Source organism: Corythoichthys intestinalis, chromosome 4 (assembly GCF_030265065.1).
Source record: "Corythoichthys intestinalis isolate RoL2023-P3 chromosome 4, ASM3026506v1, whole genome shotgun sequence".
NCBI lineage: Eukaryota > Metazoa > Chordata > Actinopteri > Syngnathiformes > Syngnathidae > Corythoichthys > Corythoichthys intestinalis.
The window spans coordinates 5406036-5424373 of record NC_080398.1 but is presented as its reverse complement, the minus strand read 5'-3'; the positions used below and the strand labels follow the sequence as shown (position 1 = coordinate 5424373).

At 39.9% G+C, this 18338-nt stretch overlaps 1 protein-coding gene across 4 annotated transcripts in view; it reads left to right on the top strand.

Annotated features, from left to right (window-relative positions):
- The first annotated feature begins 203 nt into the window (after window positions 1–203).
- scap (SREBF chaperone) overlaps window positions 204–18338 on the top strand; it is a 58771-nt gene continuing 40636 nt past the window's right edge. Inside the window, exons 1-6 of one of the 4 annotated variants that reach the window (XM_057835030.1) lie at window positions 204–396; window positions 8911–9111; window positions 11081–11201; window positions 11515–11672; window positions 11743–11966; window positions 14937–15042. In XM_057835030.1, the coding sequence (XP_057691013.1) occupies window positions 8993–9111; window positions 11081–11201; window positions 11515–11672; window positions 11743–11966; window positions 14937–15042 (728 nt within the window). In that variant the 5' untranslated portion in view covers window positions 204–396; window positions 8911–8992. The other 3 variants (XM_057835028.1, XM_057835032.1, XM_057835031.1) reach the window with 3 other exon arrangements.

Genomic DNA, 18338 nt, shown 5'->3' with positions numbered 1-18338 from the left:
TTGGGTCACATTTAAATGTTTTTTTAAGCTGATAAAAATATCACATTGCTCTAAATTCATGTATCAAATATCACATATAGCCACATCGAGTCACTGCAGTAGAGCCCGCCAAAGAAGTCCACTGCTTCAAGATGGCCGCTGCTTTACTGACGCCGGCGACTCAGACTTTCGCATCAAATGCGATTATATGCGATATCTATGGCTCTGACAACCTCGCGTGAAGCTTTTGTGGACTCTCAGGTAGAACAGGTCAGCCTTGTGGACCACTTAAAATGAAAAAAAGGAAAATGCCAAGGAATATTTAGCCGCCTCTCCCGACCATTTGACACTATTCCAGGCATCCAGGAGGAGGAGCACCGCAGAGGTTGCTGCGGGGAAACCGTGACGTTTTTCCAGGCAAGTGCTGCAGCTTCGAGCCGCTCGCTGCTTGGTGACCAGTTTTGTTTTTGTTTTTGTTGTACTTTACGGAGGAACACTGTTCATTAAGTGATGTGATGATGTTGCACGATAATTACAAGATAATTAAAGTCGTATTATATAGTGATTGGTGAAAGTTTGACTTCAGTTGATTTGTTCATGTATTATTCGTGCAATTGATGGATAAATGTGTCAACTTCAGTATCCAATCGTTTTGTATTGCGTTTCACACGTTTTCAAATTAATTTGCTTTTTAAAAATTGTTTTAAAAAAAAAAAAACATTTAAAGACACTTTCTACGCACTTTATAATGCTTCAATGCCTGAAAGTAAATACGTTTAACCGCATTAAAACATTATGTAATATAAGGAACGTGAAATAATCTCGAATTTATTCGCTATATTTTATTTTATTTTTATGCCGTGATTTATGACAGTATTTTTTTGTATTTTTTTTTGTGGTTGAAGATGTTTGTACATGCTTACTATGCTTCGCCCATGTGATGAGTTGATGCTAAAGATGCGGCTAACCGCTTCTTAGCGTTCAAATGCTAACGTAGCTGGCAAATATTAATGTTGTAAAGCCGTGGAATGTAACGAAATGGATTTTCCTGTCACGCAACCTCACTTAATGTGACTTTAAGGGATATTGTGGTCCTGCTTTCCGGCCAGATTAAGCGTGGTGTCCTCTGACGAGCTAACATGCTAATGCTAAGGCTTGTCAAGAGACAAACTTTCCTACTCGACGCTCAGTCTTTCAAACATTTTTTCGGAATTAGGTTCGGCGTTTTTGTTATTATTTGCGTCAAGGTTTTCCTGTTTACGTCTGATTTAACAGTTTTGACGGGGAATTCGTTACATACTGGTTTATAACGTTACAGTAGCATGACGGAAGGTTCATAAAATCGAATTGCTGGTGGAATTTAAGGAAATAATAATGACAAAAAAGCATACGATAACAAGACATTTTACACATTATTACACATAAAGACATGGTTGCAGAATAGTTTGGTTAAACTTCTGGTTTGCTTTGCATGATTCGCATCAGCACAGTGGCGGTTCTAGGATTTTTCGGAAACAGGGGCCTAGAGGGGGCCACATGTAACCCTCAGGGGCCAAGTGTCGCTGCCATTTTTGTTCAGTGTTTGTTTTCGACAAGGCAATACGTAGATTATCCAATATGTGTTCAGGCAGAACAACCCTGCAGACCGAATTCGACCCACAGACGGGCCGCTTCCGGCTCACGGGCTATACATTTGACACCGTTCGAGTCTCGAAACAACATGATTTCATTTTCTCTCACTTCAGAAAAGAAGGATTTGCCGATTGTTGTGCTTTGTACTAAAATGGGATTAGGGGCTATTCAAATTAGAGGTGGGGCCAGTGCCCCTGTGGTCCCACCCCTAAAATCGCCACTGCCTCTGCATGAAAACCGATATTTTAACTCATCGTGTGTCATTGACAGCGTTAGACGTCTAAATCCATAGCGCCGTCAATGGCAGGCGATAAGTTAATAAAAACACATTTTATCGTAGTATAACGTAGAATGATTTCCTGACATGTGTATCGGTAATTGATGTATCAACATATTGTGAGAGAATCAGTTTTGTGATCCTATCGCAAATCGTATCGGGAGGTACCATCCCGATAGCACCTCAACGATTAATCGAGTTACAGTGGCGTTGGAATGTTTTGTTTTGAAAGTGTTTGTATTTTATTGCATTTTATTGATATGGGCGGAAACACTGCCCTTTAGTGGCGACAGTGAATGTGACACAACTCATTTCACATGGCTGAGTCCACCTGCTCCCTGTTAGGACCAATATAAGCTAAGTTTTTGTTTGAGCTAATGTTTTTTTTAATGTATTTGTAATTTAGTCCATAGGTATATTTAGCCGTTTTTTGTGGGAATATGTGTTTAAACCATTTGCTAAGAGCATTGTTAAAAAAAAAAAAAAAAAAAGTTAACATTTTATAGCATTTAAGCTAGCAAACTTTTGCTATGTAAGTTAGCCAATTGATCTTTTGTTGTACTTAGATCCTTGTTTATTTATTTATTTTTTATACCGTTTGAGACTCCGCGCAGGTATTTTAATGTATGTTACTTATCCGATTACTCGATTATTCGAACTAACTAGTCCATCGATTAATCAACCACTAAAATAATCGAGAGCTGAAGCCCTACACCCCGAATACTCGGTATTGGCAGATCTTATTAGGTGACTCGGACTTAAAACCGGCTGCTGGTATATATGATCGGGACAATGCTAGTTATAATATCGTTAATAATTTTTTAACGAAATGTATTGTCTGTGTTAAGTGTGAAATATGTGTTGCTATTCACAATTGTCTCACATGCATTACTCGCGCACGGTAGGCCAAGATAGGGACATCTTGAGGTCTATTGGTGGTACTACTACGGAATATGGAATCCCTAGCAATGTTGAAAGTTAGCGCAACTTTGGGCCTATCTGCTGGCCAAAATGTGCATTGCAGCAACAGGTCAATTTACAGCGATGATAGTTTTTTTTAATCGTTTTGGCGATATTTATTGTCATATTGTGCAGCACTTGGTGAGAGTGTTGAAATGTCGGTGAACTCATTGTACAGTCAGTCAGTCGAGCGTGCCGTGGGAGTGTTTAATGATTAATAGACGGAAATAAATCACTGTCAAGTATTGCAGGGTGGCCTCGCTCGCCGCAGAACATCCGACGAGGCTCACAAACGCACAACAGCCATAGATTACTTAATGACGCTCATGATTACGTGAATAGTCATGCTGCTGAAACCTGGACATGACTTCAGGGCTGCCATTTTAGGAAGCGTGGTTGACAGGAGGTAAGGTTGTTGTTGTTTTATGTAAATTATGTAATGTTCATGCAATGTTAGTGTTCATATTTCAAGTAATTTTCGAAATTGTTTTATGAAGTTGATGTACCAGAGCAGTTGCGTTAGATTGAGGAGATTTGTAGACTAATTCACTAGCGATTGATTGACACATCGGCTGTTATTAACGGCGATAGACGATGGTAACGATTAGAGGCGTGCAAAATTTCCGATTCTCAGATTATTCGCGATTCGGCCGTGGAAGATTCGAGAACGGTTCACAAATATCCAAATTCCGATTATTGAATTATACCAGGTAAATCGGAAGTAAAACACAGTCAGCGCGGTCTTTGGGACGCAATGAGGAACGGACCGAGAGTAAATACCATGTTCAACTCATGCCGCTAGATAAAAAAAAAAACAGTCATACCTGACTGCGGCTGACAGCCGCTACAAAGAACGCCCAGTTGCTAGTGGCTACAAACATACAGCTACAGTAGATGTCATATATATGTAGAACTAGATGCAAAATGACAGAGGACTTCGGTGTTAGACCATGTATTATTGAAGAGAGATGTGAAATGACAGACTTTCCGGCGTAAGTAAACAGCCGCCATCTTAAAGCAGTAGACCTCTCTAGAAAGCTCTGTTGTAGCGAACCTAATTAAGTTTTTATCTAAAATACTCCTAAATCAGCAGAATCTTGTCTTGAATCTATCTTTAAATGATGAAATAGTGTTAAAACGTTGACAAAAGTAGTCAGAAGGGAAATTATGGAATAACGGGAGCAATTTTAACAACTGTAACAGTTGATTCACAACATTAATTAAATGTAGTTTAAAGCTGCTGATACAGAATGGGGACTGGAGTTTTTTATTTACTGTTATTTTTGTATATTTGTTTACTGTTATATGTTAGCTTGATACTGAAATAGTAGTTTGGTTTAGCCTGCGAGGATTTTTGAACAGTTTTGGAACTAATGTACAAAACATTAAAAAAAAAAAAGGAGGGGGTGCATCAATAATCGTTTTATAATCGAATCGGAGCCTCTGAATCGTAATCGTAATCGAATCGTTAGGTGCCCAAAGATTCCCAGCTCTAGTAACGATTGTTATTGGCACCCAATGAGTGCCCTATAAAGGCTAAAAGGGTATCAATGGTGTTTTGATTTTTCGCGTTGTTTCTTTTAGTTTTTTCCCCGTAATTTTGCTTTTCATTTTTTGGCAATTTTTTTTACGTTGTTTTTATGCAGGACTATTAGTTGCCCCCCCCCCTTTTTGTAAGGGATTTTGCATTTTCCATGATATTTCGCGATTTTTTTTTTGTTGTTGTTTTTTTTTTGTTTTTTGTTTTTGTTTTTTGTTTTTTTTTTTGAGGTTTTTGAGTTTTTGCGTCAGTTTTTTTTGTGTTCTTTGGAGTTTTTTGCAGTTTTGCATGATATTTTGCAGTTTTGCGGTTATTTTGGGTTTCTTGTTTTTGCTGTTTTTCAGTTTTGTTTTTTTACCTTCCTACCTTTTTCATGGTATTTCGATTTTTTTTTTTCTTTTGCAATAATTTTGTATCTTTTTTCATGTTTCTTGAAATACAGTTTTTGTGTTTTGGCAGTTTTTCACAGTTATGAGTATTTTTTTCAGTTTTAGCAGGATTTTTTTTTTTTACCTTTTGTCACTTTTGCATTTTCCATGGTTTTTGATTTTTCGCAAAAATACTGTTTTTTTTTTTTTTTTACCATTTTTGTTTTTTGATTTTTCACAAAAGTATTGTTTTTTATTTATTTATTTATTTATTTTACTGTTTTTGCAGTTTTGTGTTTTTTCTTGCAGTTTTTTTGCATTGTTTATACGCAGGACTTTTTTTTATCACGTGTTTTTGAGTCATAAATGTTTTTTTTTTTAAATTAATTTATGTATTTGTTTATTTATTCATTTATTTTGTTTTTTTTTTAATGGTTTTTCAGTTTTTGTATCCTTTGGAGTTTTATGGTGGTTTTGCATTTTATTCTTCAGTTTTGTTTTTTGTTCCTGCTGTTTTTCAGGACTTTTTTTTTTTTTTTTTAACCTTTTTCCACATTTCCCATGTTTTGTGTCTTTTTTTCTCCATGTTTTTTTTCAATTGCAGTTTTTGTGTTTTGGCAGTTTTTTGCATTTTTGTTGTTTTTGTTGTTGTTTTCGCCAGATTTTTTACCTTTTGTCACTTTTTTTTTTTTTTTTTTTTTTTTTTTACATTTTCCATGTTTTTTTTGTTTTTGTTTTTAATTACAGTTTTTGTGTTTTTTTCCCTTGATTATATTACGCTTTTATCACTTTTTCTTTTCATTTTCCTATCATTTTTCAACACTTGTGGTTTTTGTGCATTCCTGGGTCACTTCCTCTAGTATTTGGCGCTTTTTCAGGGCATGTTTTGTTGATATTGGCTCATTTTTTTTCCCGGTAGAAATGAAAGGGTTCATTAGATATGAATGATATTTTGGTAGAACTGTAGGTTTTTGGCAAAAAATGTGTACAGCTTTTGTACGCCTTGATTTTGTGGATTTAAAAAAAAAAAAAAAAAAGGTAGTACTATTGAAACGCATTGTGATGTAGTTTATATGTGTTGCTATTTGTCTTACATGCATTACTCATGTACGGTTAGCAGCGGGAGCCAATTGGATATCTAAAATGTCGATAGAGAGTTTTATATCGTACAAATATTGTCATATGGTACAACACAGGTACCGGTATACCATTTCATTGTCTCTCTGCATTGTGACACTGATGCTATTGTTAGCTCCTTTATGGGGTTTTCATTGATTGTTAGCATTGAGCTAATCAGCGTTGACTACCATTTTATATCACCCAGCCCTAGTGTTTTAATAGTTTTCAGTTTGAGTGGTTGTGTGACAATGTTGTCCATATTTATTTGTGTTGCTAGCTTTAGCACAGGTGATTCAACAAATACCATTATAACACAGTTCCTCACTTGCCAAGAAACCACAAACCTAGCATGATCTTGTACCGACAACATCCACAAAAATAATATTAGTGCTCAACCCTAAGCGATTGTCTTCTCTGTTCGCCGTCACGTTGTTAGCATAAGCAGTGAAAGTCAGCGGGGACACGCTTTGAACGACAAGAAACCTCAGCAGGCCATCAAACTCACACTGGTGATGAAAGTTCATTCTCACGCTCTTTTGTCTAATCAGGAATGCGGACACGGGCATGCCGCGCCCCACGTGTACGCCGAGCAAATACACACCTCAAAGGAGGCCATTGTGGCGGTCGCGTTGTTTACTGTGCCGGCTATTAATAGCGACACGCTAACTTGAAATCAAAATCGGCCACTGACAACGAATGACTGGGAGGGGCTGGCAGAAATCTTTCGAGTAACAGGAAGTGACCTGGAAATGCCCCAGAATGAATTGGAAGGGATCAATAAATTGGAAATTTCCCAGAAATGCCCTGAAATCAACAGGAAACGATCCAAAATAAACAATAAGTGACCCATAAGTACTTTAAAATGAGAGGACTGGCAGTGTTTTTCTACTAAAAAATTGCACTTTGAAATTAACAGGAAGTAACCCAAAATGTACCGGAAGTGATCATGAAATGCCCCCAAATCATCAGAATATAAGAGACACAGGAAATGATCAAATGTACAGTAAGTAACTAAAAATAAACAGGAAGTGACCCTTAAATACCCCAAATCAACAGGAAGTGAACCGATAGAAATGTGAAGTTAACCAAAATGCCTGAAAATCAACAGGAAGTGACCGTTAAATACCCCAGATCAACAGGAAGTGACCCTGGAATATAACCATATAAAAAGGAAGTGACCCAACATAAACAGGAAATGGCCTCTAAATACCCAAAGATCAACAGGAAGTGACCCTTAAATACCCCAAATCAACAGGAAGTCACCTGATAGAAGTGGGAAGTTACCCAAAATGCCGGAAAAATCAACAGGAAATGACCCTTAGATACCCCAGATCAACAGGAAGTGCCCCCAAAGTATCCCCATATTAAAAGGAAGTGACCCATCATAAACAAGAAGTGACCTCAATGCCCAAAGATAAACAGGAAGTGACCCCGAAAAATCCCCATCTAAAAAGGAAGTGACACAATATCAACAGTGAGTGACCTCTAAATGCCCAAACAGCAACAGGAAGTGACCCGAGATCAAGAGGAAGTAATCCTGAAATGCCTGAAAATCAACAGGAAGTGACCTTTAAATACCCCAAATCAACTGGAGGTGACCGCGGAATATCCCCATATTGAAAGGAAGTGACGCCAATATATACAGGAAGTGACCTCTAAATGCTCAAAGTGACCCGATAACAACAGGAAATGGCCCCGAAATGCTTGAAAATCGACAGGAAGTGACTAAAAATAAGCAGAAAATGACCCCTAAATGCCCAAAAATCAACAGGAAGTGATCCTAAAATACTCGATCAACAGGAAGTGACCTGATAACAACAGGAAGTGGCCCAGAAATGCTTGAAAATCGCAGGAAGTGACCCAAATAAACTGACGATGACCCCCTAAATGCCCAAAACTCAAGTAGAAGTAATTCTATAATAACACAGATCAACAGGAAGTGACCAGATACCAAGAGGAAGTGGCCTTGAAATGCCTCAAAATAAACAGGTGACTCAAACAGAAAATGACCCCTAAATGCCCAAAAATCAACAGGAAGTAATTCTATAATACACCAGATCAACAGGAAGTGACCCGATAACAACAGGAGGTGGCCCTGAAATCCCTGAAAATCAACAGGAAGTGTCCCAAAATAAACACTTAATGATCCCTAAATGCCCAAAATTCAACAGGAAGTAATCCTAAAATACTCCAGACCAACAGGAAGTGACCCCATAATAAGAGGAAGTGGCCCCAAAATGACTCGAAATAAACAGGAAGTTACTCAAACTAAACAAAAAATGACCCCTAAATGCCCAAAAATCAACAGGAAGTGACACGGTACCAACAGGAAGTGGCACAAAATGCCTAAAAATCAACAGGAAGTGAGCCAAATAAACAGGTGACCCATACATCCCCAAAAATCTACAGGAAGTGATCTTAAAACACCCCATATCAACAGGAAATGACCAGATAACAAAAGGAAGTGGCCCTGAAATGCTTCAAAATAAATAGGAAGTGACTCAAAATAAAAAGAAAATGACCCCTTAATGCCCAAAACTCAACTAGAAGTAATTCGACAATAACCCAGATCAACAGGAAGTAACCCAATACCAACAGGAAGTGGCCCAGAAATGTCTGAAAATCAACAGGAAGTGGCCCAAATAAACAGAAGATGACCCCTAAATGCCCCACAATCAACAGGAAGTGACCCAAATAAACAGAAGATGACCCCTAAATGCCCCAAAATCAACAGGAAGTGATCCTAAAATACCCCAGATCAACAGGAAGTGACCCAATAACAACAGGAAGTGGCTCTGAAATGACTCTACATAAACAGGAAGTGACCCGATACACCAACCATTGCAGCAAAGCTACTATTGCAGTTCCTTCAGAAATAGTATCTTAGCAGGCTCCTCCCCGATACCGATCATGTTACTTTAGTGCCGTATCGGTACCGATACGTCGGTATCGGTTGCAACACAAACTGCAATATCGCTTTCAATGATGATTGTCACTTTAAATGTCTGCTCATCCGTTTGAATTTTCTCACGCAGGACCGTTAATGTCCCGCGGCGCCTGCTCGGCCGCCGCCCCGCCCACTCCGATGGCCGGGAGTTGACGCCGCCCACCGCCGCGATGCTGCGCGAGCGGCTGAGGGAGAAGATCTCGGCGGCTTTCTACCGCCACGGACTGTTGTGCGCAACCTACCCGGTGCCCATCATCCTCTTCACCTCAGTCAGCATCCTCACCTGCTGGTGCGTACTAGGCTAACTCACTGGCGGCCATTCCGTGACTAGTCAAAATGGATTGGACGTCGGGCGCCGTCAATGGCATTGGAAGATGAGCGTTCACATCCAGCCATTGTTTTCTCAATAAGAAGTAGACATAGAATTCTCAACTCTTTAGGCCTCTTGGTCTTCTAGACCACTTGAGAGCAAATGAACCACCGTGAAGCTTTGAATCAATTGGCTGCAAAAGCTTCAACAAGCTTCATTTGACCATTACTGCTCAGACCGACAACCTCTGCCACAACACTAGGTGTGGGACATAATATCAAAATAGCGATGTATCTTGATACTTAGTATCGCAAAACGTTACTGATATGCTCCCACCAAGAATCGATATATCGGTTTAAAAAGGTGTCACTGTTTAAAAACGAAAAAATTCCAACAAGTTGCCACAAAATCAACAGGAAGTGACTCATTAATGCCCCAAAACTGACCGGATTCACCCATTAATGCCCAAAAATTGACAGGAAGTGACACACCAATGACACAAAATTGACAGGAAGTGACCTACTAATGCCCAGATTCTATTGAGAGTGACCCACTAATGCCCCAAATTGACAGGAAGTGACTCATTAATGCCCCGAAATTGACAGGAAGTGACCAAAGAATGGCCCAAAATCGACAAGTGACCAAGGAATGCCCCGAAATTGACAGGAAGTGACCAAAGAATGGCCCAAAATCGACAGGAAGTGACCCAGGAATGGCCCAAAATCGACAGGAAGTGACCCAGGAATGTCCCAAAATCAACAGAAAGTGACCCAGGAATGGCCCAAAATCGACAGAAAGTGACCCAGGAATGGCCCAAAATCAACAGGAAGTCACCTACAAATGGCCCAAAATCAACAGGAAGTGACCTACAAATGACCCAAAATTGACAGGAAGTGACACACAAATGGCCCAAAATTGACAGGAAGTGAGCCACAAATGACCCAAAATCGATAGGAAGTGACGAAGTAATGGTCCAAAATCAATAGGAAGTGATCCACAGACGGCCCAAAATTGACAGAAAGTGATCAAGGAATGGCCCAAAATTGACAGGAATTGACCCACAAATGTTCAGCATGGACAAAAAATGATGCACAAAGGCCCCAAAATCGACAGGAAGTGATCCACAAACGGCCCAAAATCGACAGGAAGTGATCCCCAAACGGCCCAAAATCAACAGGAATGGAATGGCCCAAAATTGACAGGAAGTGACCCACAAATGCCCCAAAATCGACAGGAAGTGACCTAGGAATGGCCCAAAATCGACAGGAAGTGACCCAGGAATGGCCCAAAATCGACAGGAAGTGACCCAGGAATGCCCCAAAATCGACAGGAGGTGACCCACGAATGCCCCAAAATTGACAAGAAGTTACCCTAACATGCCCCAAAATCGACAGGATGTGACCCAGGAATGGCCCAAAATCGACAGGAAGTGACCTAGGAATGGCCCAAAATCGACAGGAGGTGTACCCTCACATGCCCCAAAATCGACAGGATGTGACCCAGGAATGGCCCAAAATCGACAGAAAGTGACCCAGGAATGGCCCAAAATCGACAGGAAGTGACCAAGGACTGGCCCAAAATTGACAGGAAGTGACCCACAAATGGCCCAAAATTCACAAGAAGTGACCCAAAAATGGCCCAAAATTGACAGGAAGTGACCCACAAATGACCCAAAATTGACAGGAACAGATGTAAATAACATTGAAACTTCATGTTCTGTGATTTTTTTTCAGTTACTGTTCCAGTTGTTTCCTGAATTGCTAGTGATGCCATTTATTTTCTTTTTATTTGAAAATTTTACTTTTGTTTTGAAACCGTTTTGTGTGTGACATGATGTTTTATCCCAAATCCAGTGCAAACATGTATTTAGTCAGGCTATTAGAGAAGTAGTGCTTTGGCGTGAGCTGGTCACATCAATTAAAGTATGTATCACCTCTCTTTATGACAGCTATCCGCTACTTAGGCTTCCCCTGCCCGGGACGGGTCCCGTAGAGTTCAGCACCAATGTGCGAGACTACAGTGTTCCCAGCCACGAACTTGATGGAGACCTTGGAGAACAGCCTGACTGGGTAGCTGAAGTTTATTTTCAAATTTTTGTGTGACCTATCAGGGTTTCCATCAGTGCTTTATGAGCCTGGTAGGTTGCATTCACTTCCTATGACACATACAGTGAAGAAAATAAGTATTTGAACACCCTGCTATTTTGCAAGTTCTCCCACTTAGAAATATTGGAGGGTTCTGAAATTTTCATCGCAGCTGTCATCATAACATTTATCCAATTATATCGGCCGACAGCCAACCTAGAAAATGTTCATACATTGGCCCGATATATTGATCGACCTTTGATTTTAGGTGTTTAACAATTGCCGTTGACGTTGCTAGTACCAGGGACCGCCGGTGGCCTACATTCAGCAAGTGTTGGTGAAGGCGGCGGTGTCGCCGTGGGACAGCAGCCTGGTGCCGGTGGACGTGTTTCGCTCGCCGCTGGGGCGAGTCTTCGCCCTGCTGGACGACATCCGCAACCACGTCCACGGCGACAGGTGGGAGATGCAGTTCCATAGTTGACAAGTGACTTAAATAATAAAGCAATGTGGTCTTCCCGGCGTTTAGCGGGTCTGGGCTTCGCAGTCTGGAGTCGCTGTGTTTGAGGGTGGCGGACCTGTTGCCGAGTTTGCGGCGAATGCGGTCGGTGCTGCCGGAGCACGGATGCCTGCTGGTGTCGCCCGGCAACTATTGGAAGAACCAACGCGAGCTCTTCGACGCCGATCCCGACCCGTTAAAGAGCATCCAGAAGCACGAGCCTAAAGGACTGCACACTTCGGCGACGCTCAGAGGTTGGTGTTGTATTGTGTGTTTTTGTTTTATGTGCTTTAACACTGGAAGTCCCGGGTTTTTTTTGGGCTATAAAGAAAGACCAGAAAGGCGTCAAATGACCCTGATACCAAAGTGACTACTGTATTTTTCGGACTATAAGTGGCACCTGAGTATAAGTCGCACTAGCCCAAAAATGAAGAGGGAAAAATAAGACTGTCATAACACCGTCATAGTTATGACATGAGACTATCATGGGCATTACTGAATGCTTATGACAGATGTCATTAAGTGTCATCCAGAAAATTATGTTACCAACTCCATTTATGTCCAGCTTGGATCTTTTAAATCCATTCAAAGTGAGATAATTTGCCGAATAAAACTAAATGATAACTATTATAAGCATTTGTTAATGCTCATGACAGCGTCATGTCGTAATTATGTCTAATTGTCTAATGACAGTCTTATGGCGCCACCGTCAAATAAAGTGTTTCCAAATACCGTAACTAGCAATTAATTAAAGAACAGGAACGGTAATTGAAAAATAATTAGTACAGAACATTTAAGAACGTATTTTGTTTGTTATTTACATCTGTTGCACTGCAGTGCATGCTAGGAGGCATGTTGGACAACAACAGTGTTGACAACAGGTGGCATAAAAGATTGACTGTCTCCCCCAAGGGAGCAGTGATTGCCAAATGAAGCTTCTCGAAGCAATGAAGCTTTGCAAACAATTGGTTCAAAGCTTCATGGTGGTTCATTTGGTCTTCTGACCATCGTATGATGCCTCTATCTAATGAAGTGTTACCGGTTATTATCTTTTGGTGTAAATATCCCATAATACAGTGAGGACAGCTGCGGCTTATAGTCCAGTGCGGCTTATCTGTGAACAAATGCCGTTTTCCTGTCACATTTGGTGGGTGGCGGCTTATAATCAGGTGCGCCTTATAGTGCGAAAATTACGGCACTAACTGTATACTTTAAATTTAATTTTATTCTATTTTTAGTTTTATCGAAAAAAGTTTTTTTGCGTTATTATTTTTCGAAATTTGAAACTTTCTATATTTTCTCTTTTTTATCATTTCGGATTTAATTATATGTTCAATGTTTAATTTTCCTTTCTTTTTTTCTTTTTGAATTATTGTTTTTACAAGTTTTTACAAGATTTATGGTTGTACTTTTCAGTTTCATTTCCTGTATTTTATTTTTAATTCTTATTTTCATGTATCTAATCCCTAACGCCTTTGGAATGTACCGTATTGGCCCGAATATAAGACGGCCCTGATTATAAGACGACCCCTTCTTTTTCAAGACTCAAGTTTAAAAAAAGACTTTTTGAACACCAAATTTTTATACAGAAAATAATTACAGTACATCCGAAACAAATGATTATAACAATATATTTTAGAGAAAAAGCATGTTATTTTGCCTCATTCAAATCTTAATATCTGAACATTTAAATATGTAAAGTGCAAACACATTCGTAAATGAATGACTTCTGGTTTTTGAGATGTAAATAAACCAATCTGTTGTGATAAAACAACAAAATTGCAATAACTGCATTACCCATCAAAGTGAAATCTAACTGTAACTGTAGTCGTGAAACAAATCTGAATAAGGAAAAACATTGCAATAAAATAATGCAAACTGGTTAAACTAAAAAGAGTAGCTGAGATCTATCATGACAGAACATCGCTTGCTTCAATGATATCTGGCGCCATCTAGCGTCGTGAATGGGGAGAGTAGCTGAGATCTGTCATGACAGAACATTGCTTCAATGATATCTGGCGCCATCTAGCGTCGTGAATGGGTATAATGTCTAGACCGCGAATATAAGACGACCCCCTCTTTTTCACTCTTATTTCAATGCAAAAAAACACCGTTTTATATTCGGGCCAATACGTTATTTCATTTTTAACTATTAATATAACACTAAAAACACTCAAAACTAAACTCTGGGGGGAAAAAAGAAATTAAAAAAATAACTAGGGCTGTCAAAATTACCGCGTTAACGCTTGGTAATTAATTTTTTAAATTAATCACGTTAAAATATTTGACGCAATTAACGCACATGTCCCGCTCAGAAAGTATTCTGCCTTTTGGTAAGTTTTACAGCAAGGCTTTTTATGCTGTCCAACAGCGAACTCTTGTGGTCGCTTTGCGACATGGTTTATTGTTTTCTTACCAGTTCATTATGGCTGCACGACGTCTCGGGCTGATAATGTTGTGCTTATATGATCCTTGGACAAGATTTGTCCGTAAGTATGGTTGTTGTAAAGAATGTACATATTATGTTAGTAAGCGAAATGTTATATTTTTTGTATGAGACGCTTTTTGTTTATGTTTAGTGAACCTGTATAGCGTGCTAAGCTAACGTTGTTGCTAATGCAATGCTTGTGTACTTTTATTTTGTAGTTTTACGACGGTCTAAAGAGGACAATGGTTTGAGGCCATTTTATTAATAAATCAGATGAAAAAGGAAGAAGAATTATTAAGGCGTCGTTCACTAGCTGTCTAGCTTTGGAAAAAGTAGACGCTTCGGAGTGAGGACCGCATAGACAGATTTAAATGACAGTAGAGTGAAATGCCCACTACAGTCCTTATGTACCGTATGTTGAATGTATATATCCATCTTGTGTCTTATCTTTCCATTTCAACAATTTATTTTACAGAATATATATATAATTTACAGAAAAATATGGCATATTTTATAGACGGTTTGAATTGCGATTAATTGCGATTAATTACGATTAATTAATTTTTAAGCTGTAATTAACTCGATTAAAAATTTTAATCGTTTGACAGCCCTAAAAATAACACTAAAAGATTAAAATTTTGATTTTTTTTTTTTTTTGTGTGTGTTTGTGTGTTGTTTGTTGTGTGCATGTCTGCTTCAATGTTCATGTATTTTGTGTTTTCTTTTCATGTAGTATATGCATGTGCGTATTGTTTTTGTGAGTTTGTAATTACATTTGTAAGTATTTGTGTTCCAGACCTGTTGTTTGGAGTTCCAGGAAAGCTCACGGGCGTGAGTCACTACAATAAGAAGAGGGTAGTGACGTACACTATCAGCATGGTGCTTTCCAGCTACGACGCAAGGTGTTTTGTCGCCGCAATACATCTACACTACTATTAGCTCCAGTGTTGTTTTCGGCAGCCCTTTTAATTAATTAATTGAATGAATTTTCGCTAGCTTAAATGCTACGAATGTTTAGCCTGGCTCTGCCAGACTATTCTCCATGTATTTTTCAAACACTGAGAGAAATAGTCTGGGAACCATCCCATTAACGGCCTTTTCGAGCAGATACAAAATCAATCGACAAATCAGATTCGTTTATTTGCGTGACGTGTTCTTCACGAGCAACGTCACTCTTGCGCGTCGAAAGTCGTCTCTTCAGCAGCACAGATGGTGAACGGCAGAGCCGAGAATATGTTCCAATCCACGGTAAAATCAGTTTTAAATGACCAAAAACACATCGACACGAGTCATTGACAACAGTCTGTCTCGCGCTAGCCATGTCGAATAAACTCCGCTCTCTTCGTATGTTTACTTCCGCGCGCAAGTCCATCGTCCTGCGGTCGCCATTTTACTAACGTCACGTCTGCCCGTCGCTGATTGGTCCACTCCGCTGTCTGTTTGCTGTGGCTTGCTCCGCCCTGGAAATTGTTTCCGTGGGAATGGTGGCCAGACTCAATAGCTGGAACAGCGTTGAGTCTGGTGTACCAGGCTAACGAATGTTAACTTATTTTAAATTCTCAGAGCAAATCGCTCATATGTAATTCCACAAACTAGCAGTCAGGCATGAAAATCACTCACCTTTCGGCGAAATTCGCCGTTTTGGAGTCAAAAAGGGGTGACCTACGTGAATTGTGTAGATCCGATGAGAAAATTTTTAGGGGGGGGGGGTCGTAAATCCATCTAACTGACTAACAGATGTTTTCTTGCAGTTGCTAAGCCTGTCGCGATATGCAATGAATCCATTTATCGCAAGGTAAATAAAAATGAAGGCGGTAATTTTGACGGCTGCGTTTTATCACCGCGTGCGTGCATACATTTGCGCGTGCGTGTAAATGACATATGAGACTCCAGTTGTTGTGTCCAGATGTTTATTGGTCAACAACACGCCGTAGAATTACAGTTCACACATACAAAATAAGGAAACACATCTGTATTAAACACTGTAAACTAGGGGTGTGACAAAATATTGAAATGGTGATGTATAGTGATACTTTGTATCCCAAAAGGTTATCGATATGTGCCTGCTAAGAATCGAGATATCGTTTTAAAAAGTGGTCAATGTCTAAAAAACAAAAAGGAACCAACAAGTTGCTACCAAAATCTTCCACCAAAATAGTGTCTCAGTTAACTCTATGGCAGCATTAACAGTGCTCAACGCCCAATCTACAGTGCCTTGCAAAAGTATTCGGCCCCCTTGAATCTTGCAACCTTTCGCCACATTTCAGGCTTCAAACATAAAGATATGAAATTTAATTTTTTTGTCAAGAATCAACAACAAGTGGGACACAATCGTGAAGTGGAACAACATTTTTTGGGATAATTTTAACTTTTTTAACAAATAAAAAACTGAAAAGTGGGGCGTGCAATATTATTCGGCCCCTTTACTTTCAGTGCAGCAAACTCATTCCAGAAGTTCAGCGAGGATCTCTGAATGAGCCAATGTTGTCCTAAATGACCGATGATGATAAATAGAATCCACCTGTGTGTAATCAAGTCTCCGTATAAATGCACCTGCTCTGTGATAGTCCCAGGGTTCTGTTTAAAGTGCAGAGAGCATTATGAAAACCAAGGAACACACCAGGGAGGTCCGAGATACTGTTGTGGAGAAGTTTAAAGCCGGATTTGGATACAAAAAGATTTCCCAAGCTTTAAACATCTCAAGGAGCACTGTGCAAGCCATCATATTGAAATGGGAGGAGCATCAGACCACTGCAAATCTACCAAGACCCGGCCGTCCTTCCAAACTTTCTTCTCAAACAAGGAGAAAACTGATCAGAGATGCAGCCAAGAGGCCAATGATCACTCTGGATGAACTGCAGAGATCTACAGATGAGGTGGGAGAGTCTGTCCATAGGACAACAATCAGTCGTACACTGCACAAATCTGGCCTTTATGGAAGAGTGGCAAGAAGAAAGCCATTTCTCAAAGATATCCATAAAAAGTCTCGTTTAAAGTTTGCCACAAGCCACCTGGGAGACACACCAAACATGTGGAAGAAGGTGCTCTGGTCAGATGAAACCAAAATTGAACTTTTTGGCCACAATGCAAAACGATATGTTTGGCGTAAAAGCAACACAGCTCATCACCCTGAACACACCATCCCCACTGTCAAACATGGTGGTGGCAGCATCATGGTTTGGGCCTGCTTTTCTTCAGCAGGGACAGGGAAGATGGTCAAAATTGACGGGAAGATGGATGCAGCCAAATACAGGAACATTCTGGAAGAAAACCTGTTGGTATCTGCACAAGACCTGAGACTTGGACGGAGATTTATCTTCCAACAGGACAATGATCCAAAACATAAAGCCAAATCTACAATGGAATGGTTAAAAAATAAACGTATCCAGGTGTTAGAATGGCCAAGTCAAAGTCCAGACCTGAATCCAATCGAGAATCTGTGGAAAGAGCTGAAGACTGCTGTTCACAAACACTCTCCATCCAACCTCACTGAGCTCGAGCTGTTTTGCAAGGAAGAATGGGCAAAACTCTCGATCAGTCTCTCGATGTGCAAAACTGATAGAAACATACCCCAAGCGACTTGCAGCTGTAATTGGAGCAAAAGGTGGCGCTACAAAGTATTAACGTAAGGGGGCCGAATAATATTGCACGCCCCACTTTTCAGTTTTTTATTTGTTAAAAAAGTTTAAATTATCCAATAAATTTTGTTCCACTTCACGATTGTGTCCCACTTGTTGTTGATTCTTGACAAAAAAATTAAAATTTTATATCTTTATGTTTGAAGCCTGAAATGTGGCGAAAGGTTGCTAGGTTCAAGGGGGCCGAATACTTTTGCAAGGCACTGTATTTAGACTGGGAACGTTCGTTCATTCGAAACCAGAGCATTCGCAGTCATTCTGTCCGGTTTTCGGGGCATTTACAGTTCACTTGATGTTCATTTAAGCCAGAAATGTCCAAAGTCCGGCCCGGGGGCCAAATGCGGCCCGTGGTCAAATTTCATCCGGCTCCCAGCCTCTGTCATAAAATCAATAACGTCTGGCTCGCACACAGACTTAATAAATTGGTCAGCAGTACTGCTACCAGAATATGAAGTATCTTACACACTAAATGCTGCTCCTCATTTACCCACGAAAAAGCAGCAGCACTCTAAGCAACATTCCCCCGTGTTACCCTTTACTCCCAATTTTCTAAAATGGCG